The following is a 26,120-nucleotide window of genomic DNA, read 5'->3' on the forward strand; positions in this document are numbered from 1 at the left end:
AGATCAATGGTCGTCTCGGAATCAGTAACACCGCCCGCGTCTCTCCCTTCACTCTCTTTTCCCATCGCCGTCGCGTTCAGACGCAGGCGTAGGAAGTGATCGAGCATCTGCGCGAGCGCCAGCGGGTGCACGCGCGTCGACGACGACGCGCGAGGTCGAGACGGCATGACAGCGAGCGACCGGCGTCAGTTTCTGGCGCGGCGTTCGCGCTCGCGCGCGCGTCATGGCGAGCGACGCCGCCGATCGAGGACGACGGACGATGGATGGTCACGCGATGGTCCTTCGAGCGAGCGATCGCGCGGATAACGAGGACATCGGCGACGTGAACGAGGATCGCGCGGATGAAATTGCGACGAGCGGGACGAATTCGAGCGCGGCTTCCGACGCATCGGACGTCCTGGACGACGACCGCGCGTCGCCGAGCGCGATCGAGGGACGTCTGAGCACATGCGAGCGAACGGTCGATCGGTCGACGAGCTCGTTCACGGAGAGCGAGAGCGAACCGCTCGAGCAAGAGGGAGGGACGCGGGAAGAATTCGCGAGGTCGGCGAGTCCGAGCGCGAGCGCGCTGAACGTGGCGTATCCGATGTTTTTGAGCGATGAGCGACATCACCTGGCGTTAGTGACTTTGGATGATGTGAATGAGGGTGACGTGGCGGAAGACTTGCGGCAGGAGTGGCGAACGAAGGATCGGATGAAGACGGTGAGCGTGGCGCTGGTGCTGTGTCTGAACATCGGCGTGGACCCGCCGGATACGATGAAGATATCGCCGTGCGCGCGGATGCAATGCTGGATTCAGCCGATGACGACGCAGCCGCAGAATGAGTTGGACGCGATAGGGAAGGCGCTGCAGGCGCAGTACGAGCGATGGCAACCGAGGGCAAAGTACAAGCTGCAGCTCGATCCAACGACGGAGGATATGAAAAAGTTGTGCATCTCGTGCAGGAGGAACGCGAAGAACGAGCGCGTTTTGCTGCACTACAACGGACATGGCGTCCCGAGACCGACGGCAAACGGAGAGATTTGGGTGTTCAACAAGTCTTACACGCAGTACATTCCCTTGTCTGTGTATGATTTACACTCTTGGACAGGGACGCCGGCGATTTACGTCTTCGACTGCTCCAACGCCGGGTTAATCGTTAAATCTTTCCTGAAACTATCCGATCCGGCGCAGCCGCAGCCGAAGGCGGGCGTAGATTTGGAACAACGTCAGAGTGGTGGTTCAATGGCGTTCGCTCAGCTGGAGCACGGCATGCGATCTGGCGTGCAAGACTCTGGTTTTGGGCCGAGCGCCACGGCAAACAGTGCAAACGAGTGCATTTTAATCGCCGCCTGCGGCGCGAATGAACTCTTGCCGCAGTCTTCGGAACTTCCCGCGGATATTTTCAGCGCGTGTTTAACAACGCCCGTGAAAATGGCCCTGCATTGGTTCTGTTCCAACTCAGTATTGCACGAACACGGGATAACCGTAGATATCATCGATAAAATTCCCGGAATGCAGAACAACCGCAAGACGCCACTCGGCGAGCTCAACTGGATCTTCACGGCGATCACCGACACCATAGCCTGGAACGTATTGCCACGGAAGTTGTTTCAGCGCCTGTTTCGGCAAGACTTGCTCGTCGCCTCGCTGTTCAGAAATTTTTTACTGGCCGAGCGCGTCATGCGAGCAAACAATTGCACGCCCATTTCATCTCCCAGGTTACCGCCCACACATCAGCATCCCATGTGGGCCGCTTGGGATATGGCGGTAGAGCAATGTCTGTTGCAAATGCCATCGCTGATCTCCGGCGATCCTGATGTTGAATTCGTCCCTTCGCCGTTCTTCACCGATCAGCTCACCGCATTCGAGGTTTGGTTAGAATACGGGAGTGAGCACGACTCTCCGCCAGAACAACTACCGATCGTTTTACAGGTGCTGTTATCCCAATCGCATCGTTTGAGAGCGTTGATTTTGCTCGGACGATTTTTAGATTTAGGGCTGTGGGCTGTCGAACTCGCGCTGTCGGTTGGTATCTTCCCGTACGTGCTGAAACTACTTCAAACAACGGCTCCAGAGCTGCGCCAGATTTTAGTTTTCATTTGGACCAAGATTCTCGCACTCGATCGATCGTGTCAAGCTGATTTGGTCAAGGACGATAGCTACAATTACTTCGTTCGTTTCTTACAGAGCTCAAGCGTACCAGTTGAAGAGCGCGCTATGGCGGCGTTCATCTTGGCTGTTATCTGTGATGGTCATGAGAAGGGACAAAGCGTGTGCCTTGCGAGCGGCTTGCTGAACATCTGTCTTTCCAATATTCACGATGCTGCACAACCCGAGACTGGTTCGCCGTTTTTCCTTCGATGGCTGTGCCTTTGTCTTGGAAAGTTATGGGAGGAGAATTTCGAGGCTCAAAAAGTTGCGTGCAGCGCCAAAGCCCACGAGCAGTTGATTCCGCTGTTCAGCCATTCTTCTCCTGACACCCGCGCGGCAGCCGTGTACGCGTGTGGAACGTTTATCTCGTTTGGATGCGTTCGTGAGAGTCATCAAGATGACGATATTGACAGGCAAGAATCTCACGAGCCGTTGATGCACGCCATGTCGTCACAGAACGTGCTCGGCACAAAGACCTCGGGTTCAGGAAGCGCAGACACGCCGAACACTGTAGGTCTATTCATTTCTCCTGGGGCAATCGCGAGCATGGAAATCACAATCGCGTACCAGTTGCTTCGAACTGCGGAAGACGCGAGTCCAATGGTCAGGATCGAAACAGCAGTCGCCCTTGCCCGTATAGCAACAGCGCACTCCATGATGATCCGCGAATCTTTGGTCGCATGGAAGCGCGACTACGACTCAGTCACGGCAAAGCGTGTCGTCGATGCGAAACGCAGCGAGGCAATGGGTGTGCGTCGTAGATTTTCCAGCGGAACTTCATTCAGCGGGATGGACCACTCTCTCGGTTCCAACATGTCCACTGTTGACGAGGATGATAACATGCCAATGAGCGTCGAAAGCGTCGCTCGCTCTGCAGATGAACAGTATGCCACGAGTGATAACACAATGCCTACTACCGCTGGTACGCTTCCACCTCCGTTTCCACGCTCGCATGACTCAGCTGACCCGGTCGAGTCTAGAACGCCCGAGGGAACCAAGGGAACTGTGTACACACTCATTCTTCAGGCCTTGCTCAATCTCGCGACGGATCCGGTTCCAGCGGTTGCCAAGGCTGGTTGCCATGCGTTACACGCAGCGGACATCGACCAGAGTCATCCCATCATGCAAATGGTTACGAAAGCTGGTAATTTTGCCGAGGTTGAACCTGTGGTCCGCAGGTTGTCTGCGTCACAGCGACGTCGACCTTCGTTCGCGAGTCTGGATTTCGGCACGCATCACGAGCGTTCCTTTTCAAAGGATGTTGGTGTAAGTCCAAACGGTGGAGGGTTGACACGTACGGACTCGTGGCATCAGCGCCTGGCTAACCTCGGCTCTTCCCTGGGCTCGCGGTTGCTAGGATCGCCGACCAAATCAAAGCCCGTGTCCAAACTGAGCGGCAATCGCTCTGAGCAACAGCTCAGCCCATCAACTGGGTCTGTGGGTCTGCGAACGTCGACAATTAGAGGGAAGGGGAGAAAATCTCAGGCGCTCGACAGTCCGGTTTCTAGTGCCGGCCATCTTCCAGCGTTGGTCATCCCAAGTACGCGCACAGAGCAGTTGCGTAATTCGCCGACAAGCCTTTCAACTCTGCGAAGAACGACGAGCAATCTGATCACAGATCACAGTGTTGAGCAGGATAGTTTAGGTCAGCAACGCATTTTTGGGTCGCATGCCTCGCTTGACTCACTAGATAGCACGCTTTCTCCTCGATTAAATCGATCGGAGGCGATGCATGGATACGCATCTGACGATGTCCACGACGCTCAGCTTCCGAAGAGCATCATTTACAAGCGCAGCTGCGGTCACTTTTCCACGCCTTTGCTAGAGACGGCGCAGGACGAAGACGACGATGATGACGATGAGATTGAAAGTAGCATCTCACCTTGGATGCGACCACCCGATATGAAGCGTCGCGCCGAGCGATTGAAGATGATACGTGAGAGGAGCAAGGAGACTTTGGGCGGTGGCGAACGGCGACTCAAAATGACCGAGTACGTGTCGAGCATCGATGTGGGCGGTGGCGTGACACCTACTTCGATTCTTATGCACCCGTTTGAACCGCACGCATTCACTGGCGACAGCACGGGGCGGGTGCACATCTGGAATCACAATTCATCGCGCATGGTGAATAAAATTGAAACCGGCATGAAGAGCGTGAACTTGCTATCGTTGGTGAACGAAACCGACGACGCACTCTTGCTGACGGGATGCGAAGACGGCACGGTGAAAATATGGCGTTCTTACGATTCGATTCAGAAAGAAACTCTCGTCACCGCATGGAATACCCTGCCTGCGCAACCGATTGTGTCCGAGAACGGTGAGATCAGGAGTGGATTGCCGCTGTCGTTTTACAAACCGTCGACGCACTACAAGGCGCACGAATCCACGCAAGCGGCGATTGTGTGGCAGCAGCTCACCGGGTGCTTATACGCTACTGGGAACGCGCCCAACCCGTTTCTTCGCGTGTGGGACGTATCAAGCGAGATCTGCCGCGATACTTTGAATCTCCAGGCTCAGGGCACTTGTCTCACCGCGGAGGGCGCCTTACTCATGGCTGGTACGCACGACGGCGCGGTGCTTTCGTACGACTTGAGAGCCCCAGCGCGTTTACTAAGCGCGATGCAAACGCATACCACGCCAGTTATATCGATCCTTTTGCAGCCTGGTGGCGTTAACAACCTTCTCGTGACTGGTTGCTCTGAAGGACAGCTCAAGTTTTGCGACTTGCGCAACGCGTCAAAGCCGTTTCTAATCACCGAGGTGTCGAAACAATCGACGACGTCGAACAACGGTCCAGCACTCACTGCGCTCGTTGGTCACTCGCATGCTCAAGTCATCGCATCTGGTTCATCTGAAAGAGCGATCAAGCTTTGGGATCTGCGCGGACATAACTTTGCCGCAATCCAGTACACGAATAGCTTCCTTGGTCAACGAATCGGCTCGGTTACAGCGCTCGCATTCCATCCGAACTCTGCGTACCTTGCCGCTGGATCTAACGCGGGTCACGCGACGATTTATGGTCCTCATTTCTGATCCGAATTGTACAATACATTTACAATATCAACTTCTCGAACGCTGAAACACCATTTCTTTGCGTGCGCAACTTGTCTAAGATGTTCTTCAACGAGGTGGAAAACATCTCGCTCATTTCGCTCGCCCGGGGCGCCACAGCATTGAAACCAGCGATGATGCGCGGATCCATCCTCGATCGAGACCCGTTGACGAGAAAATCTCTCAGGATTTCGAAAGCGTGGAGCAAGACATGCGTCTTCTTCAACGCTTCACTGACTGATGCGTCGCGATCGACGGCAAGAACGCTCACGAGTGTTGTCGTCAACTGGCAGATCAACGCCGATTTGTGTTTGAAATCCATGGCGCTCTGTGATTCAAAAGCGGCGTTTTGCTTCTCAAGGGCCTCCAAGCTCGAAGTCAAAACATTCACTGTATCTGAACATGCAGACATCAGATGTCCTTTTTTAGCACCTGCCGCGAGAGCCATCGCCGCGTGCAGGCGTATCTTGAAATTTCGCGCGTCCCTTATTAGAAGCAACAACATTCTCACGATGAAATCGATCCAGTGGCTTCCCACCTTCATAGCGGAGTCATTCTGTAGCAAAGACCCAACGCCGTGGCACGCGTTCCACTGCGTCTTTGCGTTACCCGTCGTGAGGCAGCTCGCCAAACTCTGCGCCGCCTCGTGCAGCCAATCATTCGACGTGTCGAAGACCGTTGCACTGATTAGATGTCCAATTCCTCTTGTGGCGTTCGCGCGCACCTTGTCGCCTTGTTCCATCGCGCTTATGATTAACACTCTCGCCAGCGCTGTGACGGTTTCGTCATTCAAGCGTTGCGGACGTGAAGCATTGACGGAGCAAAGATTCGCTATCGACCAAATGGCTGGAATTTTTACGGATTTAGAGTTGTCTTGCGCGGCGATGAGCAGCGACGAGGCCACGTGTTCGAGTTCCGCGTTCGGCAAGTTAATGATGAAACCGAGCGCTCTACACGCCGCGGCGCGCACGGCAGGCACCGCTTCCTCACCGGATTTTAGCACCGCGTGCGGCATCTTTAACAGTGAATCGAGCACGCCATCATCAGATTTGAAACAATCAACGACGTTCGCGTTCACCCGAGTGAGCGCCGTGAGACCAGCGACGCGCGTGAGGGCAGATTTGTGTGCAGCGCACGCCGGCAATTGCACTTTGACCGCATCTTCCCAAGTAGCGCACAGATCCTCGATCGATAATGAAGACGGGTTGAAAGGAACATTGTCGACATCACTGTCATCATCATCGCGAACTACCCCGCTTCCACTCACGGCGCCAAGAAAATCGGTGAATAGTCGTGCGGAGGCTTGACACACTCGATCATCCGCCTCCGATGCGCACACCTCATCTGGGAACAAGTAGCGCAATCGACCTCTCATCTTCGTCATTGCGACGACGTGATGCACAACGAACGCGCGTAAAACTCCGAACGCTTCGCATCGAGAGCCTACGGCGTCACCCTTAGCGTGAGAGATAATGGTTGCGATTACTGACGTCTCATCCTCTGTCAGCAGTTCATCCATGACTCCGCTCGCCCCTCTCGCGGAAAGCGCAGAGATTAGGGCGCCGAACAGAGCTCCTTGGGCCAGCGCTCGCTCACTCGGTGTCTCCTTCACTGACTTTTTTATCCGTTCGTGAATGACATTGATCGTCTCCGTGAGCAACGCGCGCGGTAGTCGGTCAAACGGCGCAGCCGAACAAAGCGCTGAAATAGCCTTGCACTGTTCTCGCACGCACGTCGCATCCTCCTCGCTCGACAAAGCGCGTAGGAGCGCTCGCTGCGTCGTCACTACCATACTTCCTAAGGTCGTACTGAGCGCCGAAAACGACCGAACACGGGCGCTCAGAGGCGACGCACCGGCGCCAGCGTTCGGCTCTTCGCACTCCGCCATGGCCACGTATTGCTTACTCGCCGCACCCTCGAATAAAGCCGCCGTCGCGTTCGCCGCCGCCGCGCGAACTTTTGCGTTGCAATCACACGACAAGATCTTCACCACGCTCGTCCACGCGCTCGCCCGCTCGAGCTGATGCTGTGACGTCGGCAGCAACATCGCCCAAGCGCCTCGCGTCGCCTTCCCGTCGCTCCTAGCCAACGCCGCGATCGCCCCCAGCGCCGCCACGCGCGCGTCCTCGTCCTCTAATTCATTTTTATGATCGGAAATATCCCCCTCACGCGCGTGCGGCGGCTTATACGACGTTCCGTCGTCCTCCGCCTCGCCGCCGACGCTTCGTTCGCGCGCGCGTCCCGCCGCCGCGCGCGTCAACACCCCGCACGCCGCCGCCGCCTCGCTCGCGCGCCACGCCTCCCCACGCCCCGTCCACGCGCACACCGCGCTCGCGTACGCCCGAATCACCCCCGACGCGCGCGCTCGATCGCCCGCCCGCGTCCTCGCGTCCGCGCCGTCCGCGCCGTCCCGCGCCAATCGTCCCGCGCACCGCCCCAACGCCTCCGCGCACGCCCGAGCCCGACCCGGGGCATCACTCGCGGTCGCCATCGTCGCTAAATCCCGCGTCACCGCCGCCGCGCCCGAGACGTCGCGTCCACCGTCGTCGACCGCGCACCACTCATCATCATCATCGTCCTCGACGACCGCGCGCGCCCCACCGCGCGTCGAAGCGCCCGAGACGTCGACCGACCCGCAGCGCGCGATCGCGGCGTCGACGTCGGCGTCGGCGTCGCGCGCGGCGTTCATGGCCGACGCGCGCGCGCGCGTGTCGTCGCGACGAAACGCGTTGACGCCTTCGCGCGCGGCCGTGTGTCGTATTGCACACCATTTTCGCCCATCATTCGCCCTTCGTGGACGCACGCGACGCGGTTGGATTGATCTTTCATCGAGTACACTATGTGCACACGTCGCATATATAGGTTCGTGTGTGCGCTGTGAAGGATGTGATGTGTCGAAAATGTGTCCGTCGCGCGGCGTGTGTGTGGATATTAGTGAAAATGTGTGTACAGTACGCAATCGGCGATCCCACCGCAGATCGCGACGCGCGACGACGACGACGACGATGGCGTCGACCGAGGCCGCGGCGCGCGCGCCCGCGCGAGACGCGTCGGTGGATCTGGAGTGTGACGATGAGTTCGAGGAGTTCGAGGCGCGCGAGTGGGAGGACCGCGCGGGGGCGGGACGAGGGGAAGGGAACGGGCGGCAGTGGGAGGAGGATTGGGACGACGCGGACGCGAAGGATGATTTCAGCGCGCAGTTGCGCGCGGAGCTCGAGCGGAAGTGAGGGAGGGATGGTGATGTCGTTCGCGCGCGAGACGCGGGACGTCGCGCGTCTTGGGTGTAATTTTGAGTGAAGATGAATTCGTTGACCGAGCGACGCGCGCGCGTTTCCTCTAGGCGATCGGCGACGCGCACGCGTGATCTAAGACGAAGGGGGGGAAGAAGCCGGCCAACACGGCGAGGGGGATGTCGTGGACGACGGCGAAGCGCTTGGACCAGGCGACGGCGGCGCGGACGCCGGGGGTGAAGACGTCGGCGGAGGACGGCGACGCCAGGCGCGCGCGGACGTACGCGCCCATGTGGGAGAGATAGCTCGTCGTTTGGTCGGCGTGGTGCTGCCTCAGAGCCGTGCTTACGCCGACGATGAGGACGTAGGCGTCGACTCGGGCGGTGACGGGCACGAGCGACGCCAAGGGAGCATCGAATCGGTACAGCTCTAGCTGCGCCGCCGTGAAGGCGAAAATGAACGCGCCAAAGTCCTCCACGGCGCCGACGGCGCAGTAGATTTGTCTCGAAGGATTTTGCATCCCGCTCGCCGCGAGATATGCGCTGAGCTTTGGGATCACGACGTTGGACTCGTCCGGATACGGCGCCTCGTCCGGCGACTTGTAGTGCGCTCGCACGTCGGTCAAAATCGCTCGATTCGCCGTGTCCAAAACTCTGCTCAGTGTGTGCGAATCGATACGAACGTTCGCCACGAGCTCGGCGTTGAGCTGCATTCGGAGCACCTGCGCTTGGCCGATGAACGACAGCGCGGCGATGAAATCGTCCCACGAAGAGACTGAGGCCTTGATCATTTCGTCGTACGCCGCGAGCGCGCCAGAGGGAACCGAGCCAATCGGCTGCAGCGCACCATTCATGGCGCGAACGATCGAACCGAGCTCGCCAGCGAGTTGATCTCCGCACGTTTCGAGACAAAGTTGCAGGCGTTGCTTCACCATGAAGCTCAGAATGCGATCCAAACCGTTTAAACCGACGTTTCCGACAGCTGATGTCAAGAGGGAAAACGTCTGGATGCCGACGATTTCTTTTCCCTCAACGCTGAACCACGCGCTATGAGGAGCAATGTATCGCGTCGTGGTCGGGTCTGTTTGTCGTAGAATCTCACGTAAAAGTCGACCCATGAACGTCTTCGATTCCGCGTCCAACGGCGGATGGTCCGGGATGGGAATCGCCACGGATTGGAATTCGCTCTCCCCTTCGGCGACGTGCTTGCGCTTGAGGAAACCGTTGCACTCTTGCTCGACGTGGTAACTCACCACGCGATTTGTTTCCTCTTGCCACATCTGTAAGCCGTAAATGTTGACGTAATCTTGAATGTATTCGAAAGATCTCCGGAAGCCTTCCAATTTTTTTGCCAACAAGTTGAGACGATCCTGAAATGGATTTGACTTCATCATCGCTGCCACAAAATTGTTCCATCCAAGCCCGTCTACGCCCTCGCCGAAGACGAGCGTGGTGTGAAACGTCTCTGTGATCTGCTTCACAAGTTGCTTTCGAATTCCATCCTCAAGTAGCTTCTTTGGATTGAGCTCGATGACTCCCATGAAGGTGCTGTCCATCGCCAAGATGCCCTGCGCAAAAATGGCGATTTCGTACGTCGCCTTGGAGAGTTTCGAGCGCTCGACGAGCTGTGCGTAGTTTTTTAGCTCTGCCTTTGCCAACTTGGTCGGTAACTCTTTCAGCGCATCCGTTTGCACGCCGACGATTTCGTTCAGGATCTCAAACATGCTCACAGGCACCACCTCGATGACGTTGCGCACGTAACTCACCAATTGAGACGAGTAGTATTCACTTACGCTGTAGATATCTGGCGACTCTATCTGCGAGATGCGCAAAAGTGGCATCTCCAAGATGCTCTTCAATTTGATGAACAAAAATCTCAGTTTTTGGACGGCGAACGGGTCCCTGCGAACGCGTTGCTGCAATTGCTCTGTGTACGAATCGATTAATCCCCACGCGTACGCGCCGTCGGATACGATCGTGAGCGTGTTCAGCGCCGAATCGGCGACGTTTGTGGTCATCATCATCTTTCCGAGGTACCGTCTCGAATCGAGCAAGTATTGCTTTGCGTGAATGTTGTCGATGATTTGATGAAAGTGCTCCACCTCGGTGAGCGCGGCGTCGAGCTCTTGAATCGTTCGTCCGGCCGCCACTGGATCGTCGTACGACAAGCGATCGACCTCGACGGAGAGATTGGCGAACCACAGTCGCAGATTATCGTCTTTTTTGTTCCTACTGAGTCCCGCCGTGCCGCCGAAATACGCGCTGAGCTCCCTCATGCGATCGCCCGCCTCTCGCTTGCACTCTTCCCACAGCTCGTTCTTCGTGCTCAAAAGCGAGGTGTAAATCGTCTTCAGCGCGTTCTCCAACTCGGCGCAATCCAGTAATAAATCGACTATCTTCTCTTTACTCGGCATCTGTGCGAGCGACACCGAGGCGTGCGGCGTGGAATTCTGTAACAACAGGAACCGAGCGACGACATTGGCGTCCCGCACAACATTCATCAAAACTCTCTCATTCTCCAACACGAATTCCTCAGTGAGAACACCCTCTGTGAGATACGTGTTAAACGCCATCTTCAAATCATCCACACTCGTCGACGCGTTCTCAATGAGCTCCTTCGCCGCTCTCGGCGTCACCGCGTTACGCATCGCCGTCGCGGCGGCTTCGTAAGGCTGCCACTCGGCTAATAAATTTACAGTCATCCCAGGAACGCACGTCACCACCCAATTATCGGCGTAGTGCCGATCGACGATTTCACGCATCGCCGAGGTCCCTCTGACCAAGATGCTCGGCGCCCAGTACAAGATGACGTACAGTAACCCGCCCTGCGCCGCGAGCGCGGTGGAGCGATGATCGGGATTCGGGTAGTGCGGCGCGTGATTGTACACGTCATCCGTGCGCAATCGCCCGATCACCATCGTGATGAGCCACTCCGGGAACTCACATCGGGCGAAGTACGTCTCCGGGTACCCGGTCGGTCGCGACCCCGGACGCGAGGCGTCGAATCCCGTCCGCGCGCACAGCGCGACGATTTCGTTCGCGTTCGCCTCGTCCTCAATCATCCGACCTTTGTGTCGATAATACGCCACGACCGCGCGCTCCCTGAACCTCCAATCCATCTTCTCATCTAAAATCTTCAAAATCACCCCGTACAGCGCGATCGCCTCCGCCACGTACTGCCTCCCGTCCTCGTCGGCTAGAATCTTCTCCCACGTATCGCGCACGTACGTCCCGTCTCGCACGTCCTCGGCGAATCTCGTAAAATCCTGATGCCACCGCACCACGGCATCGAACGCGCACCAATACCTCGTCAACACCGTCCCGTACACCGCCTCCACCTCATCGTCGAGTTCGCTCAATCGCGCGTCGTCGTCCACTCGCGCGTCCAGCGCGTCTCGATTCTCAAAATAATCGTAATCGAACAAAACCGACGCGTGTCTCGCGTCTCCCGCCCCCCGCAACCCCCTCGGGACGCTTCTCGCGAGTCTCGACACCTCAGCGATCAGCGCCTGCGCTCGCGCGACGAACGCGCACGCCTGACGCGTCGCGCTCCAACGAGAATCATCGCGTCGATTCTTCCCACCCAATCCCACCGCGTCCCCTCCGTCGTCCCCGTCCGCGCCCGCGCCCGCCGCCGACGCCGACGACGCGTCGGACGACGACGTCGACGCGTCGTCCGAGTCGTCGTCGGCCCCTCGCATCCCGCGCGCGCGTCGCGACGTGCGGGCGCTCGCGCACCGATCATCATCCTCCGACACCGCGACGACGCCGACGCCGTCCAATCGCGCGCCCCCCCCCCGCGCGCGTCATTTTTTCATCCCTCGATCGCCCCTCTCCCGACGCCCGCGCGCGCGTCGCCGCCGTCGTCCCGCGCGGTCGTCGATCGCGCGCGAGGCGAAACGTCAGCCATCGTCGATCGACGCCCCCGCGCCCGGCGCGCGCCGCCGTCGACGCGCGCCGCCGTGGACGCGCGCGACGTGTATTTTCACCCATCGATTCCCGCGCGCGTTCGCCGCCGTCGCTCGTCGGCGGCGTCGGCGGCGGCCGTCGTCGGCGTCGGCGGCGCGCGAATCGTCGGTCGCGGCGGTCGCTCGTATGTCACCACATTTAACGCCATGTATTGACCACGCGTCGTGGTCAACGCGCGCGCGACGACGTCGACGCGCCCCACACGTCCACGCGCGTCGAGCGACCGCGCGCGACGCACGCGAACGCGCGCGTCGATCGCGATCGCGTCTCCGCGTCGTCGACCACGGGCGCGGACGACGAACGCGAAGGAATCGACCGCGGCGAGGATCGATCGCGATCGACCGCGACGGGATCTCGAGCGACGGTGACGACGGTGACGCGGCGCGCATGGCGGTGACGCGCGCGATGGACGCCCCGGCGTTGGCGGGAGAGCGGTACGTGGAGAATAAGCTGAAGCACGACGTGCGGGTGTCGAACATGACGGCGGCGAAGCGATTGGCGGATGCGATTCGAACCTCGCTCGGACCGCGAGGGATGGACAAGATGATGGTGAACGGCGCGGGTGACGTGACGATTTCGAACGATGGAGCGACGATATTGAAGACGATGGATGTGACGCATCCGGCGGCGAAGATGTTGGTGGAGCTGAGTAAGTCGCAGGATGTCGTCGCGGGGGACGGGACGACGTCGGTGGCGGTTTTGTGCGGAGCGCTGTTGGACAAGTGCATCGGATTGTTGGGGAGAGGGGTGCATCCGACGGCGATCTCGGACGCGATGGCGACGGCGTGTGACAAGGCGTGCGAGATTTTGGAGGGGATGAGCGATCCGGTGGATCTGAGCGAGCGAGAAAGTTTGATTCAGGCGGCGACGACGAGTCTGGGGTCAAAGGTCGTGGCGCAGTACTCCAGCCTGTTGAGTCCGATCGCGGTGGACTGCGTGCTCAGCGTGCTCGATCCGGAGCGTCCGAACATGGTGGACTTGCGAGACGTGAAGATCGTGAAAAAGGTCGGGGGGACGATGGACGACACCGAGCTCGTGAAAGGCATCGTGTTTGACCAAAAGCCGAGCAAAGCGGCGGGCGGACCGACAAAGGTGGAGGATGCGAAGATCGGTTTGATTCAGTTTTGCATCTCCCCGCCCAAGACGGATCTCGAGAATAACGTCATCGTGAGCGATTACACGCAGATGGATAAGATTTTGCGCGAGGAACGCAACCACATCATCGGCATCATCAAGAAGGTCAAGGCGAGCGGGTGCAACGTCCTCTTGGTGCAAAAGTCAATCTTGCGAGACGCCGTCACGGACCTGGCGCTGCATTACCTGGCCAAGGCGAAGATTTTAGTCATTCGCGACATCGAGCGCGAAGAAATCGAATTCATCAGCAAGACATTACACTGTCAGCCGGTGGCGCACGTCGATCACATGACTCCGGACAAGCTCGGCCGCGCCGCGCTCGTGGCGGAGAAGCAGTGCGGCAACGGAAAGGTGGTGCAGGTGACCGGTATCGAGAACATGGGCCGAACTGTCTCCGTCATCGTTCGCGGGAGCAACCAACTTGTCGTCGAGGAAGCGGATCGCTCATTACATGACGCCCTTTGCGTCATCAGATGCTTGGTACAGAAGCGGTTTTTGATCGTCGGCGGCGGCGCGCCCGAGGTTGAGGTCTCCCAAAAGCTCGGCCACTGGGCTCGAACGCTCAGTGGAATGGATGCGATCGCCGTAAAAGCGTTTTCGGAAGCTTTGGAGGTGATTCCGTACACGTTGGCCGAAAATGCCGGCTTAAACCCGATCGAAATCGTCACCGAACTGCGCAACGCGCACTCAGCCGGGAACACACACCACGGCATCAACGTGCGCAAGGGTACGATTTCCAACATGAAGGACGAGAACGTGCTCCAGCCGCTCTTGGTGTCAACGAGTGCGTTGTCTTTGGCGACGGAGTGCGTGCGAATGATTCTTAAGATAGACGACATCGTGCCCAGCTTGAGGTGAGGTTGGCGGATCGAGTCGAGTAGATGACCTCTTCAGGGCGTCGCGCATAGGGATTTTTAACAGCAGAAAAGTACGCAGAGACGAAGACGACGCGTTTTATCACGAATTGTGAAATTTATTGCACGCTAATGCAAGCTAAAAAATAACCAATCTCTACAGGGTTCCTCAGCGCTTACGCGACCACGATTTGGCCATCCTTGTGCGTGGAGGCCGCGACGTCCGCGGTCACGTCGGTCGGGTTTTGCGCGGCGTGCGGGTGGTCTGAGCCCGCGTACACCTTTAAGTGCGTGAAAGTTTCCCGTCCCAATCGGTTCTTCGGCAACATCCCCCGAATCGCCTTTTCGACCACGCGAGCCGGTTGGCGCGCAAACAGGCTCTCGTACGTCTCCTCCTTCATCGAACCCGGCTTACCTCTTACGCCGAGCTTGTAGTACATCTTCTGCTGCGCCTTTTGGCCCGTGACTTCAACCTTATCGGCGTTGATAACGATAACGTTAACGCCCATGTTGAACGCCGGGGTGTACGAGCCGGAGTTACCCCCGCGCAAGTACTTCGCCGCCGCGGTGCTCATGCGACCGAGGCGCATGCCCGCGGCGTCGATCACCACCCACGGCTTACGCGACATGTCAACGTCCTCGCCCTTGGGGTAGTACGTCGTGTTGAACACATCTCTTCCGAGCTTTTCGGCGGAGACGCCGTCCGGGAGCTTCACGCTGTGACCGCGCGCGACGGTGGACGCGCGCTTGGCGGCCGGAACTGCGATTGGCGATAAAACACAATGAAAACCTCGTCAGTCGTCCGTTCACGTCCATCGAGGACTCTACACACGTCGCATAAATATTTTCACATCCATCGGCACCACTCACGCCCTCGACGAACGTCACTAAGCACCGTGCCGCGCCATCATTCGCCCCCTTCCGCGAATGCCTAAAGCCCTACATCCCTCGAAAACGCGAATCTCCCCTCGCGCGGCCTCCATGGACGTCGCTCGCGTCCCACCGTGCGCACGAATCGAGCGCGTGACATCACGTACCTTGACGCTTCTGCGCCACGACGGCGCGCGCGCTCGCTTGGTTCGCTTGGACGGCGAACATGACGACTCGGAGTGACGTCGCGTTCGGGGTTTCGGGATGGGAGGGGTGTCTCGTAGTTAAGTGAATTACATGGGCCGCGCGCGTCGCGGCGGAACGAGAGGGCTTGGTTGTAGGTACATGACGGCGATTGAGATCATCCGCGAGCGATCGAGGCGTTGTCATCGACGTTCTGCGAGCGCCTGCGAGCGACCTCGAGGTGGACGAGGAGTGAACTGACGTCGGCGGGGGTGACGCCGCCGACGCGGGACGCCTGACCGACGGTGGCCGGGCGGATGCGCGCGAGCTTCTCTCGTGCCTCCTTGCGAAGGGTGGTAATGGCGGCGTAATCGATGTCATCGGGGATGATTTTGCCGAATTTACTCGTTTCACGCTCGACCTGGACCTCCTGACGCTTGATGAAACCGGAGTACTTGACGCGGATCTCCACCGCCTCGGCTTCCCAGCGCGTGAGCGGGCTCTCAGGGTTTCCTTGACCGTGCTCCTCAAGCAAAGAATAGGGGACCTGCGGTCGGCGTAAGAGCTCCTCCAAGGTATAGCTTTGACGCGAACCCGAGCCGGAGAGGTCGAGCACGCGTTGCGTGAAGTCATCCTTCACGTTTACGCGGACGCTTTGGAGTCGAGCGATTTCGTTATCCACGGCATCTCGCTTCTTCTCAAACTTGGCCCAGCGCGCGTCGGAAATCAACCCGAACTCTCGGCCGAGAGGGGTCAAACGCATGTCTGCGTTGTCTGAGCGTAAGACCAAGCGGTACTCGCTTCGCGAGGTCAACATACGGTAGGGCTCGCGCAAGTCCTTGGTGCACAAATCGTCAATGAGGGTGCCGAGGTATGAGCTCTCACGCGGAAAAATGAGCTCCTTCGCACCGTTTCTCGCTCCACCCTTCGCGATTTGGGCCGCATTTGCACCCGCGAGTAAGCCCTGCGCCGCAGCTTCCTCGTATCCCGTCGTGCCGTTGATTTGACCTGAAAAGAATAACCCAGAGATTTTCTTTGTCTCGAGCGTTGGCTTGCACTGATACGCGGGTAAAAAATCGTACTCAACCGCGTAGGCGGGACGAAGGATCTTTACGTTTTCCAGCCCCGGTAGCGTGCGCAGAAGCTCGAGCTGTAATTTCTCGGGTAGACCGGTGCTGAAACCTTGCACGTAGACCTCGGGCGTGGAGCGACCCTCGGGCTCGAGGAAAATTTGGTGACTCTCCTTGTCGGCAAAGCGCACAATTTTATCCTCGATTGACGGGCAATACCTCGGCCCTTCGCGCCCGCCCACCCACCGTACGTCGGCGTTTCCAATAGATTCTCTTCTATCAGTTTGTGCGTCGCCGCCGTTGTTCGCGTCATGTGGCAGCACAATTGCTCTCGCACCACGTGCGCGTCCTCGTCAAAGGAGAACCATCGCACGTCCTCGTCCCCCGGTTGTTCCTCCAAATTCGTGTAATCTATCGTTCGCGTATCCACTCTCGCGGGCGTTCCGGTCTTTAATCGATCGACCTCGAATCCAAGGGTTTGTAAATACTCAGTCAAGCCCTCGCTCGGGGCCTCGCCCGCGCGTCCCGCCGCGAGCGTCTTGCGTCCCACCCAAATTTGCCCATTCATAAACGTCCCTGTCGTCAGCACCACCGCCTTGGCCTCGAACTCCATCCCGAAGTGCGTCACCACCCCTCGCACGTCATCGTTATTCCCTAGCAGGAGTTCGGTCACCATCCCCTCCCGAATGCTCAAATTTTCCTCCTTTTCCAGCGTCGCTCGCATCTCTCGCGAGTACTCGTATTTATCCGTCTGCGCCCGCAGCGCCCACACCGCCGGCCCACGACTGGCGTTCAGAACCCGCTTCTGCACGTACGTCTTATCGCTAATGATCCCCATCGCCCCCCCCAGGGCGTCTATCTCGTGCACCAGTTGCGATTTCGCCGGTCCCCCCACCGCCGGGTTACACGGTTGCCACGCCACGCGGTCCAGCGACAGCGTCAGGAGCAGCGTCTTCGCCCCCACGCGCGCGCTCGCGAGCGCGGCCTCGCACCCGGCGTGCCCGGCACCGACGACGATGACGTCGTACGACTCCTCCGCGGACGCCGACGACGCTCGAGCGCGCGCACGTCTCCGCGGAGACGCGTCGAGGGCGCGGCGGCTGGGGCGTTGGCGTCGAGATGGTTTCGTCGACGTCGACGCGTGCACGGCGGTCCCGCGCGCGTGGGCGCGAGCGAGCGCGGACGGCGTGGACATGACGGACGTGTCGCGACGCGCGCGGGGCGACGCGGACGCGCGCGCGCGGATGAGTGGCGGGTGAACGCGCGCCGCGGGGCGGGCGAGCGCGGCGGAGAGACGCGGCGAGAGACGCGCTCGCGAGGACGCGCGAGCGACGAGACGCCGGATGACGCGCGACGGGATGAAACGCAAAACGGTGTGATAAAACGTGCGCGACCGCGCGTCGCGAACTATGGAGACGACGGTCGAGGCGTCTCCCGCGCGCCCGGGCGTCTCGCGTCGACGACGCGCCTAGCGCGCCTTTTGAGCCTTTTGCTTTTGCTCAGCCTCATTCGACTTCTGCACGCCGGCGAAATCGATGTACTTGCCGTTGCAGTACGCGTCCGTCTTGTACCACTTGTGGCCGAACTTCCCACCGTGCTCCATCGGCTCGCCGTTGCGCTTAAACTTGCGCAAGTTGCTCGCGTTCGCCGAGGTCAGGTTCACCACCATCTGCACCGGGTTCAGCGTGCCCGTGATGAAGGGCAAAAGCAGCGCGACGATCGCGCCCGTACCGACGACGATAATCCCACCGCCCACCGCGACCGCACCGGCGTACTCCGGGCCGAAGAGATCGCCCGCGAGCGCCGGGGTCGCGCTCAGCGCGAGCGCCGCCGACGCCGCCGACGCCGCGAACTGCCTCGACGTCTCCACCGGTCTCGCCACCGCCTGCGCGCGCGCGACGCACGGATCACATGCGTCAGTCTCGTTCGCCTCGACGCGTCGTACGCCCCACGCGCGCGTCGTACGGCCCCCGCGCGCACCGCGATCGCGCGATCGTCCATCCGCGGTCGTCGTCCACGCCGCGCGACGCACCTCGACGACGACGCGACGCGCCGACCGTCGCGGCGTCGTCGCCCGACGCGCGCGCGCGATCGAGCACGGGACGCGGGCGTGGGCGAGGGCGACCATCGGTCGGGGGTCGTTTTGTGACGACCGCGATCGCGGTGGATCACGTTTCTCGTATTCGACGTCGTCGTCGCCCATGTGTGTGACATCGATCGACGACCCCGACCGTGGATGGGGTGCGGTGCGTATTGTGGGCACACGACGCCCATGTGCGGCACACAGCGACGATCGATGATGGCGCATCGCGGCGCCGTCGACGCGCGCGCGTTGCCGCGCGCGACGCGCGCGCGCGGACGCGGCGACGATGGACGGTGTCGCGTCGTCGCGCGCGCGGGGGCGTCGCGCGCGGCGGCGTTGCTCGCGGAGGGACGGGCGATGTACGAGCGAGGCGATCGCATGGGTGGGTACAAGACGTTCGAGCGCGCGCTCGAGGGGGATACGATGTCGATCGAGACGCGAGGGGAGTTGAATTACTGCGCCATGTGCTGCGTCGCCGCGTTCGGGGACGTGGAGGCGGCGAAGATGTACTTGCGGGAGATGGAGGGATGCGGGTTGGCGTTCGAGGACGCGACGAGCGACCCGTCGAGGATGAAGATGGAGTCCTCGGCGCTGATGCGGAATCAGTTGAAGAAATTTGCGGCGGGGGAGGGACGGTCGATTGGAGCGGTGCGAAGGGAGCAGTTTGAGCGGGAGCGGGCGAACGAGGGGGCGGGGACGCGGTCGACGATTAGCGGACTGCGCGACCTGGACGTGAGCTCGGACACGGATGAGAGCGTGGAGGCGATCGTGAAGCGGGTGGGGATACTCATCGCGCTCTCCGTCGTCGGTTTCGCCGCGCTGTTCAACGCGGGTATGGGGATCATGCAGCCGGGGAGCTTGCCATTCGAGGAGATTTACTAGGCGGCCGTAGGCGACTCTCGAGTTTTTGTAGTTGAAAATGTGTTTTACACGGATTTGATAAAGAATTAATTAAGCGCGCTGCGTCCTAGAGAAAGCGTTAGAATTTCAAGGCCTGTGCGTGTTCGGCGGCGCATCGTCGACGAAGTACTCCTGCAAGACCTGATTTCTAGAGGGTTGCTTGAGCTTGCGAAGCGCCTTTGCCTCAATTTGGCGAATGCGCTCGCGAGTCACAGAGAAAACCGTACCAATCTCTTCCAGAGTCTTCACTCGACCGTCGTCCAAGCCATAACGAAGGCGCAACACGTCGCGCTCGCGCGGGTTGAGCGTGTTCAGGACGTTCTCCAAGTCCTCCTTGAGGAGCGACTTGCCGCTGACCTTTTCCGGGCCCTCGGCGTTGGCGTCAATGAGCGTGTCCTCGATGGTTCGGCCCTTGTTTTCACCACCCATGGTCTGCGCGAGAGACACCGGCGCTTGAGCAGCCTTTTTGATTTGAGTGATCTTCTCGACAGACATTTCCATCTCCGACGCGATTTCCTCCAGGGTTGGAGGGCGGCCGTTGTACAGGGCAAACTTTTGCTCCATTTTGGAAATTCTGCTGATGATCTCGAACAAGTGCACGGGCAATCGAATTGTGCGACTTTGATCACTGATCGATCGCGTCACCGCCTGGCGAATCCACCAGTGAGCGTACGTGCTAAACTTGTAACCCCGCTGGAAATCAAACTTTTCAGCGCCGCGAATCAAACCGACGCACCCCTCTTGGATCAAGTCTTGGAAGCTCATGTTGGTGTTGGCGTACTTCTTCGCGATAGAGACCACCAAACGTAAGTTCGCCTGAATCATCTCGTTCTTGGCCGCCTTGCCATCGTGCAAGCGCTGACGAAGAGCCGACACGTTCAACCCGGCCGCCGCGGCCCACTGAGATTCGGAGAGCTCAACGCCGGGTCCGGTCTCCTCGATGAGATTCTCGCGAATGCTCTCGAGATGCATGAGATCTTGAATGCGCTTCGCCAGTTCAACTTCTTGACCCGCGTTCAAGAGCGTGACGGAACCGATGTCCTTGAGATAGGAGCGCATGGAGTCCGTCGACGGGCGCTTGTTCCCAATGCGCATCGCCGACTGCTTTTGCACCTTTCGCGGCTCGAGGTTGACCCCGCGCACGCGTTCCTTGGTCTGTGCCTGAACCATTTGAGACACCGACGTCTTAGTCGGTCGGCTTCGCACGCCGCGCGCGACGGCGCGAGCGCGCGCGCTTCGCGCCGCCAAACCCGTGGTGACGACACCCGACTCAACCTCAACCTTATCCTCTGGCGACGCCAAGCTCGAGGACGCTCGCGCGCTCGCCTTGGAGCGCGTGGTGCCTTGTTGAGACGTCGTCTTGCGAGTCGTCTTCTTGGGTGTTAACTTTTCGCGCTCGGGAATGTCCACGCTCGCGTTGGCCTCGTCGTCGTCCATGAGTGACTTTTCCAACATGGCCAACTCCTCCAGTGTCGGCGTCACCGCCGACGCGTCGGTGGCTCGCGTCGTCTCATCCACCGCCAAGAGCAATTTTGCCATCTGCGCCTCCATCGCGCTCAAGTCATTCACGTCGAACGCGACGTCTCCGTCCTCGTCGTCCGCGCTCGCGTCGACGTCTCTCGCCGAGTCCATGATGGCGCGCGGCTTCACCTTATCCGCCCGCATCGCTCGCGCCTCGACCTCATCGCTCTCCTGCGTCAAGATCTTTTTCCAATCGCTCGACCCAGCGCTCGAGGACCCGAGTTTATCCTTGTTATACGCCTCGGCGCGCGCGACGTCGCCACGTTTTCCTCCGTGCCACTGCACTAGGGATGGGCTCGTCCTGGACGTGAATTCCCCCTTGTTCGACCCGCTCGCGCGCGCGGCGACGTTCGTCCGGCGCCCGTTCGCGGTGACCGCGGACGGTCGAATAACCCTCGACCCGCTCGCATCTTCCCCGCTCGACACCCGCGACGACTGCGCGTGCACCAGCCCCGGCGACGTCGGTCGCGACAACATCGCCCCCGCGCGCCGCGATCGATTCAAACGCGCGAATCCCCCCCCCGCGCGACCTCTCTCTCCCCCGCGCGCGCGCGACCGACGCGCCCCGTTCGAGGCTTTAACGTACCCCACGCGCGAGGCCCGAGCGCGCGCGCGTGACGCGCACCGCCGTCGCGTCGGCGTGTGCGCCCCGCGCGCCTCGACGCGACGACGGATTCGACGTCGATCGCGCAAGCCCTAATTCGCAATCACACCCGCCACGTCACCACCGGTTGTGACACCCGTGATCGGTCACGACGCGTCGTGAATACGGATTTCACCGACCGAATCCCACGCGCGCGCGACGGGGGATCGGCGAGAAATCACCCTCGGCACCGATCGGTGCCGACGACGAGATCGATCGATCGATCGATCGACGCCGCGTCGAGACGCCACCGATCGCTCGATCGATCGATCGATCGATCGATCGATCGTCGAGACGCCATCGATCGATCGACGTCTCGAGCGCGATCGACGCCCCGGGTGGATCGGATCACCGTGACGAGTGCGCACTCGTGAATGACCCCCCCCATGGGGCTCGACGCGCGCGCACCGCGAAAAAGCGTCGAGGGCGTCGTCGCCGCGCGCGATTCCCGCGTCCATCGGTCGGTGGACGTCCCGACGGCGTTCGCGGTCGACGCCCGGGCGTCGCGCGCGTGGACGTGCGGGTGACGACGACGGTGCCGAGCGATGCCGCGCGACGGCGGTGGGGCGACGACGCGCGCGCGCGCGCGTGAAGCCGGTGGACGTGGGACGCGAAACGGCGGTGCGGGCGACGGCGGTGCGGGCGAACGCGACGACGGAAGGGCGCGCGCGATGGGTGTGGACGATGCGGTGGGGTCGACGCGCGCGCGGATGGTTGAGTTACCGCGAGACGTCGTGATCGAGATCGTGGCGCGGTTGGGGAGCGAGCGGGACGTCGCGGCGTGCGCGCGCGCGTGCGCGGCGTTCCGAAACGCGAGCAGGTCGGAGAGCGTGTGGAGGAATCTGTTGGCGAGTAAGCTCGGGAGGGAATCGAGGGTGATGCTTCCGATGCGGTTGGAGTCGGAGGTTGAGGAAGGGCGATCGGGAGGGCGGCGGGAGGGGGCGTGGACGAGGACGAGGACGACGACGAGCGCCGAGGCGACGCCGCCGACGGCGCGGTGGATGCTCAAGTATAAGCGCTGGCATCGTCCCGAGAGCGGCGTGCTTCGATGGGGGAAGACCACGGCGGATTCGAGCCTGGAACCGACGGAAACGAAGTACGCGGCGCGGTATTTACATCGATGCACCGCCGTGGGAGATCGCTCAAAAATCTTACTTTTTGGCGGGCAAGGCGGCGGGAGCGACTTTTTCAACGACTTGCATCTTCTCGATCTCGATGAGGCCGAACTTGGGCTGAAACAGCTTCAAGTGAAATCGGAGGGCATTGAGCATCCTTTTCCGAGATGTTCGGGCACGCTCACCGCTATGGCGGTGACCGGGGTGGAAAACTCCGAGGTCGTCGCCCTCTTCGGAGGTTCTCAAGGATTTTTTGAAGGATTTTCCAACTCGCTGCGCATCCTGTGCGCCGACGGAAAAGATGGATTGCGAGTGAGCGATGCCGCCGCGAAAGACGGTGACTTGATCTGGCGCGAGCCGATCGTTCGTGCGAATCCGAACAATCCTCCGAACAACCAAACGCCCGCGGCTCGATGGGGGCACTCCGCTGTGTCGCTCGACGGCAAACTCATCCTCTTCGGCGGCTCTAATACCACGCACTGCTTCAACGATACGTGGTTACTTGAGCTTGTGGTCGAGAACAATAAACTCGTCGCGACTTGGACACTGTTGGTAGACGGCAACAAGATGCCGGCTCCGCCGCCGCGCGCGGGTCAGACAGCTTGCCTTGTCGGCACGTTTTTGTACATTTTTGGTGGCTGTCACATTTCGGACGTTTTCAACGACGTCTGGAGACTTGATTTAAGCGCCGTGGGTCGAAGTTCCCTGAGATGGGAACGATTTCTCGCCGACGGAACCCCTCCCGCTCCCAGGGTCGGACACGCCGCTGTGGTTTTGGGCGATAGAATTATTCTTTGCGGTGGACGAGGATCGGCGCGCGGCGGCGCCGTGGGCAAATTCGCAACGGATGAAGAGGGTCTCGCCTCTATGCAAGGTTTGACCTTTTTCCAGAGCGGTTTCGCCATGCTCGATACCACCGCTAACAAATGGCTCCCGATTCAGTATCCAGTGATGGAGGAAACATTGGGCGATTCCATTAGTTGCGACCGTGTCACGCACGTTAGAGAACATCGCACCGGTCACGTGATGATGCCAGCCCGAAACGGCTCTCTCTTGCTCATCGGTGGGCTCGGATACGACGGTGTGTTCCAGAATGATCTCTCATTGGTCTCTTTATTCTGAGAGGCGATTCTCAACCGAACGCTGAACGAAGCGCGTTGACACTGATTATTTCTCTATTCTTACAACACGTGTATTGCCTCCCCGTATACTACTTCACGTACAAATCCGATGTTACAACACAAACAATTTATTCGTACGATTACAACCATCCCACCGCGATTCATCCATCGCCTTATGAAAATCCCACCGGTTTCGGCAACCCCCTGGAAACCATGCACATCGCCTTGTACCGAACGCCCATGCCCGGTGGTTCGCCCGTCTCGGCGTTCCCCGCGCCGTCTCCGACGAGGCGTTCGCATCCCTTCACCAACGCATTCGCCTGATCCTCGCTCGCCGCGTTCTCCACGAGCTGCTCGAGGCGAGCGACCAATCCGAGACTGAGAAGCAATTGCTGCTGCGTCACCGGGCCGTAGCACGTCACCCCTCTCTGCGGCTTCTCCTCCACGATTTGACGTAAAGCGCCAAAATCGACGTACGCCGATAGATCCGCCTCACCCGGACTGTCCAGAACGTGCACGAACTTGTGATCCTTGATCGCCTCGAGCGTGTTCCCGAGCGGCCCTTCCTCGCCGTAGTCGATTGCGAGCACGGCGCCGGAATTCTTCTCGATGCGATCGGCCAACTTATCCCAGAGCGTCATGCTCGGAGGACTGAGTTCGAGCAAGCGCAAACTATCGACTTGTTCTTTGGGAAGCCCCTTTAATCGCCTAGGGACGAGCATGTGGCTCGCCGGCGTCGGCCCCGGAGAGAGCACCATCGCCAACTCGCGTCTCGGCGTCGTCTCCTCAACCGTCTCCGCCGTCGACGCCAACTCGGCGTCGATGGTGACGAGTTTTTCGCACCATCCACGATCGGTGCGCTGAAACTGTCGCACCGGAAGGGCGTCGAAGAACTCGTGACAGATTACCAAAGTTGGCCCGTTCGGAACGCTCTCCAATCCGTCGTGCCAGAAAACCTTTGCGCCACTAATCTCGGACGTCCCACGCGTGTGCGCCTCACCCGAGGGCCCATCGCCGCCACTTCTTTTATCTACTTCCCCTCCCTCGCCCTCGAGCGCGTTCTTGGGCACGCGCACGCGCGCGCCGCCGTCATCCGCCGCCGCCGACGTCGTCTCCACGTCGACGCATCGCAACGTCCTCGCCTGGACCTCTCGCAACGCGGGCGAGACCTCGATCAAGTGCACGCTCACCGCCGATCGAAACTTCTCAAACTTACTCGTCCCTCTCAAGAGATCCGCCATGAGCGTCCCCCTACCCGGCCCGAACTCCACCACTCGCAGCGTTCCCGGCGACCCGAGCGCCTCGTGCTGCAGCGCCGCCCAGACGCCGAGCACCTCCCCGAACACCTGCGAGATCTCCGGGCTCGTCACGAAATCCCCATCTCTCCCGAACACATCCCCTCGCATGTAATACCCGTGTTCGGGATTCGTCAGGCACTCTCGCACGTACTCGCTCACCGGGATCGACCCCCCGGCGAACGCCATCGCGCGCTTCAAATGTCCAATCATTCCCGTCCGCTCCCCCTTTCCGTGCTCACCACCACCCATCCCTCGCGCCATCGACGCGCGATCGAGCGCCCGTCGCAATCCACCTCGATCGATCGCCACCACGCCCGCGCCCGCGCCCACGTCCGCGCCCACGTCCGCGTCCGTCGTCGTCGTCGTCGTCAGTCGCGCCCGCGTCCCATCCATCGCCCATCTTTGACGATCGATCGCGCACGCCCGGGGCATCCACCGAAGCGCCGCGCGCGCGGACGCGCGCGCCATCCCGCGCCCGCCCCGTCGTCGACGCCGCGGTCTCGCGCGCGACGGCGGCGACGGGCGTCGGGCGTCGCGCGACGACGGGTAATCGAAACCCCGTCAGCGCCCGCACACGCGAGGGGGGGCCCGGGGTGATCGAAACCCCGTCAGCGCCCGCACGCGCGAGGGACGACGGGGAATCGAAACCCCGTCAGAGACTCCACACGCGAGCACCCCGAGCCCCGTCGACCCCTCGCGCGCCGCCGGGGACGTCGTCGACGACGACCGCATCGGCGACGCGCACACGCGCGCGCGCGCACGACCGCGCGCACGACCGCGCGACGAACGATCGCGCGCACGCGGCGGGACGATCGAAACGGCGCTCGCGTGCGCGTGCGCGCGAGGGACGATCGCGCGCGGGTGACGCGAGAGGGCGTCGACGGGAGGACGACGACGGACGCGGACGACGACGGTGCGGGACGATGCCGGCGATGACGCGCGCGA

At 60.5% G+C, this 26,120-nt stretch overlaps 12 protein-coding genes across 12 annotated transcripts; 5 read left to right on the forward strand and 7 right to left on the reverse strand.

Annotated features, from left to right (window-relative positions):
• Window positions 1-223: 223 nt before the first annotated feature.
• OT_ostta06g00980 (Armadillo-type fold) lies at window positions 224-5,167 on the forward strand (the record flags this gene model as incomplete). Its single annotated transcript, XM_022983957.1, has 1 exon — window positions 224-5,167. The coding sequence occupies one exon, from the start codon at window positions 224-226 to the stop codon at window positions 5,165-5,167; it is 4,944 nt and encodes a 1,647-aa protein (XP_022839165.1).
• A 19-nt stretch (window positions 5,168-5,186) lies between these two features.
• On the reverse strand, window positions 5,187-7,676 carry OT_ostta06g00990 (Armadillo-like helical; the record flags this gene model as incomplete). The annotated part of the gene is made up of 1 exon (XM_022983958.1): window positions 5,187-7,676. One exon carries the CDS (start codon window positions 7,674-7,676, stop codon window positions 5,187-5,189), a length of 2,490 nt encoding a protein of 829 aa, XP_022839166.1.
• Window positions 7,677-8,190: 514 nt separating this feature from the next.
• Window positions 8,191-8,412, forward strand: OT_ostta06g01000 (DSS1/SEM1; the record flags this gene model as incomplete). The annotated part of the gene is made up of 1 exon (XM_022983959.1): window positions 8,191-8,412. The coding sequence occupies one exon, from the start codon at window positions 8,191-8,193 to the stop codon at window positions 8,410-8,412; it is 222 nt and encodes a 73-aa protein (XP_022839167.1).
• Window positions 8,413-8,521: 109 nt separating this feature from the next.
• OT_ostta06g01010 (WASH complex, subunit strumpellin) lies at window positions 8,522-12,115 on the reverse strand (the record flags this gene model as incomplete). The annotated part of the gene is made up of 1 exon (XM_022983960.1): window positions 8,522-12,115. One exon carries the CDS (start codon window positions 12,113-12,115, stop codon window positions 8,522-8,524), a length of 3,594 nt encoding a protein of 1,197 aa, XP_022839168.1.
• A 655-nt stretch (window positions 12,116-12,770) lies between these two features.
• On the forward strand, window positions 12,771-14,375 carry OT_ostta06g01020 (T-complex protein 1, delta subunit; the record flags this gene model as incomplete). Its single annotated transcript, XM_022983961.1, has 1 exon — window positions 12,771-14,375. One exon carries the CDS (start codon window positions 12,771-12,773, stop codon window positions 14,373-14,375), a length of 1,605 nt encoding a protein of 534 aa, XP_022839169.1.
• Window positions 14,376-14,547: 172 nt separating this feature from the next.
• OT_ostta06g01030 (Ribosomal protein L13) lies at window positions 14,548-15,469 on the reverse strand (the record flags this gene model as incomplete). Its single annotated transcript, XM_022983963.1, has 2 exons — window positions 14,548-15,131; window positions 15,409-15,469. 2 exons carry the CDS (start codon window positions 15,467-15,469, stop codon window positions 14,548-14,550), a joined length of 645 nt encoding a protein of 214 aa, XP_022839170.1.
• A 133-nt stretch (window positions 15,470-15,602) lies between these two features.
• Window positions 15,603-17,689, reverse strand: OT_ostta06g01040 (Glucose-inhibited division protein A-related; the record flags this gene model as incomplete). The annotated part of the gene is made up of 2 exons (XM_022983964.1): window positions 15,603-16,694; window positions 16,727-17,689. 2 exons carry the CDS (start codon window positions 17,687-17,689, stop codon window positions 15,603-15,605), a joined length of 2,055 nt encoding a protein of 684 aa, XP_022839171.1.
• A 273-nt stretch (window positions 17,690-17,962) lies between these two features.
• Window positions 17,963-18,622, reverse strand: OT_ostta06g01050 (unnamed product; the record flags this gene model as incomplete). The annotated part of the gene is made up of 2 exons (XM_022983965.1): window positions 17,963-18,379; window positions 18,527-18,622. The coding sequence occupies 2 exons, from the start codon at window positions 18,620-18,622 to the stop codon at window positions 17,963-17,965; spliced, it is 513 nt and encodes a 170-aa protein (XP_022839172.1).
• A 171-nt stretch (window positions 18,623-18,793) lies between these two features.
• OT_ostta06g01060 (unnamed product) lies at window positions 18,794-19,459 on the forward strand (the record flags this gene model as incomplete). Its single annotated transcript, XM_003079683.2, has 1 exon — window positions 18,794-19,459. The coding sequence occupies one exon, from the start codon at window positions 18,794-18,796 to the stop codon at window positions 19,457-19,459; it is 666 nt and encodes a 221-aa protein (XP_003079731.2).
• Window positions 19,460-19,564: 105 nt separating this feature from the next.
• OT_ostta06g01070 (RNA polymerase sigma-70 region 2) lies at window positions 19,565-21,475 on the reverse strand (the record flags this gene model as incomplete). Its single annotated transcript, XM_003079684.2, has 1 exon — window positions 19,565-21,475. The coding sequence occupies one exon, from the start codon at window positions 21,473-21,475 to the stop codon at window positions 19,565-19,567; it is 1,911 nt and encodes a 636-aa protein (XP_003079732.2).
• An 837-nt stretch (window positions 21,476-22,312) lies between these two features.
• Window positions 22,313-23,878, forward strand: OT_ostta06g01080 (Kelch-type beta propeller; the record flags this gene model as incomplete). The annotated part of the gene is made up of 1 exon (XM_022983966.1): window positions 22,313-23,878. The coding sequence occupies one exon, from the start codon at window positions 22,313-22,315 to the stop codon at window positions 23,876-23,878; it is 1,566 nt and encodes a 521-aa protein (XP_022839173.1).
• A 172-nt stretch (window positions 23,879-24,050) lies between these two features.
• On the reverse strand, window positions 24,051-25,568 carry OT_ostta06g01090 (Putative S-adenosyl-L-methionine-dependent methyltransferase MidA; the record flags this gene model as incomplete). Its single annotated transcript, XM_003079687.2, has 1 exon — window positions 24,051-25,568. One exon carries the CDS (start codon window positions 25,566-25,568, stop codon window positions 24,051-24,053), a length of 1,518 nt encoding a protein of 505 aa, XP_003079735.2.
• Between the last annotated feature and the right edge of the window lie 552 nt (window positions 25,569-26,120).

Source organism: Ostreococcus tauri (assembly GCF_000214015.3).
Source record: "Ostreococcus tauri WGS project CAID00000000 data, contig chromosome 06, whole genome shotgun sequence".
NCBI classification, from domain to species: domain Eukaryota; kingdom Viridiplantae; phylum Chlorophyta; class Mamiellophyceae; order Mamiellales; family Bathycoccaceae; genus Ostreococcus; species Ostreococcus tauri.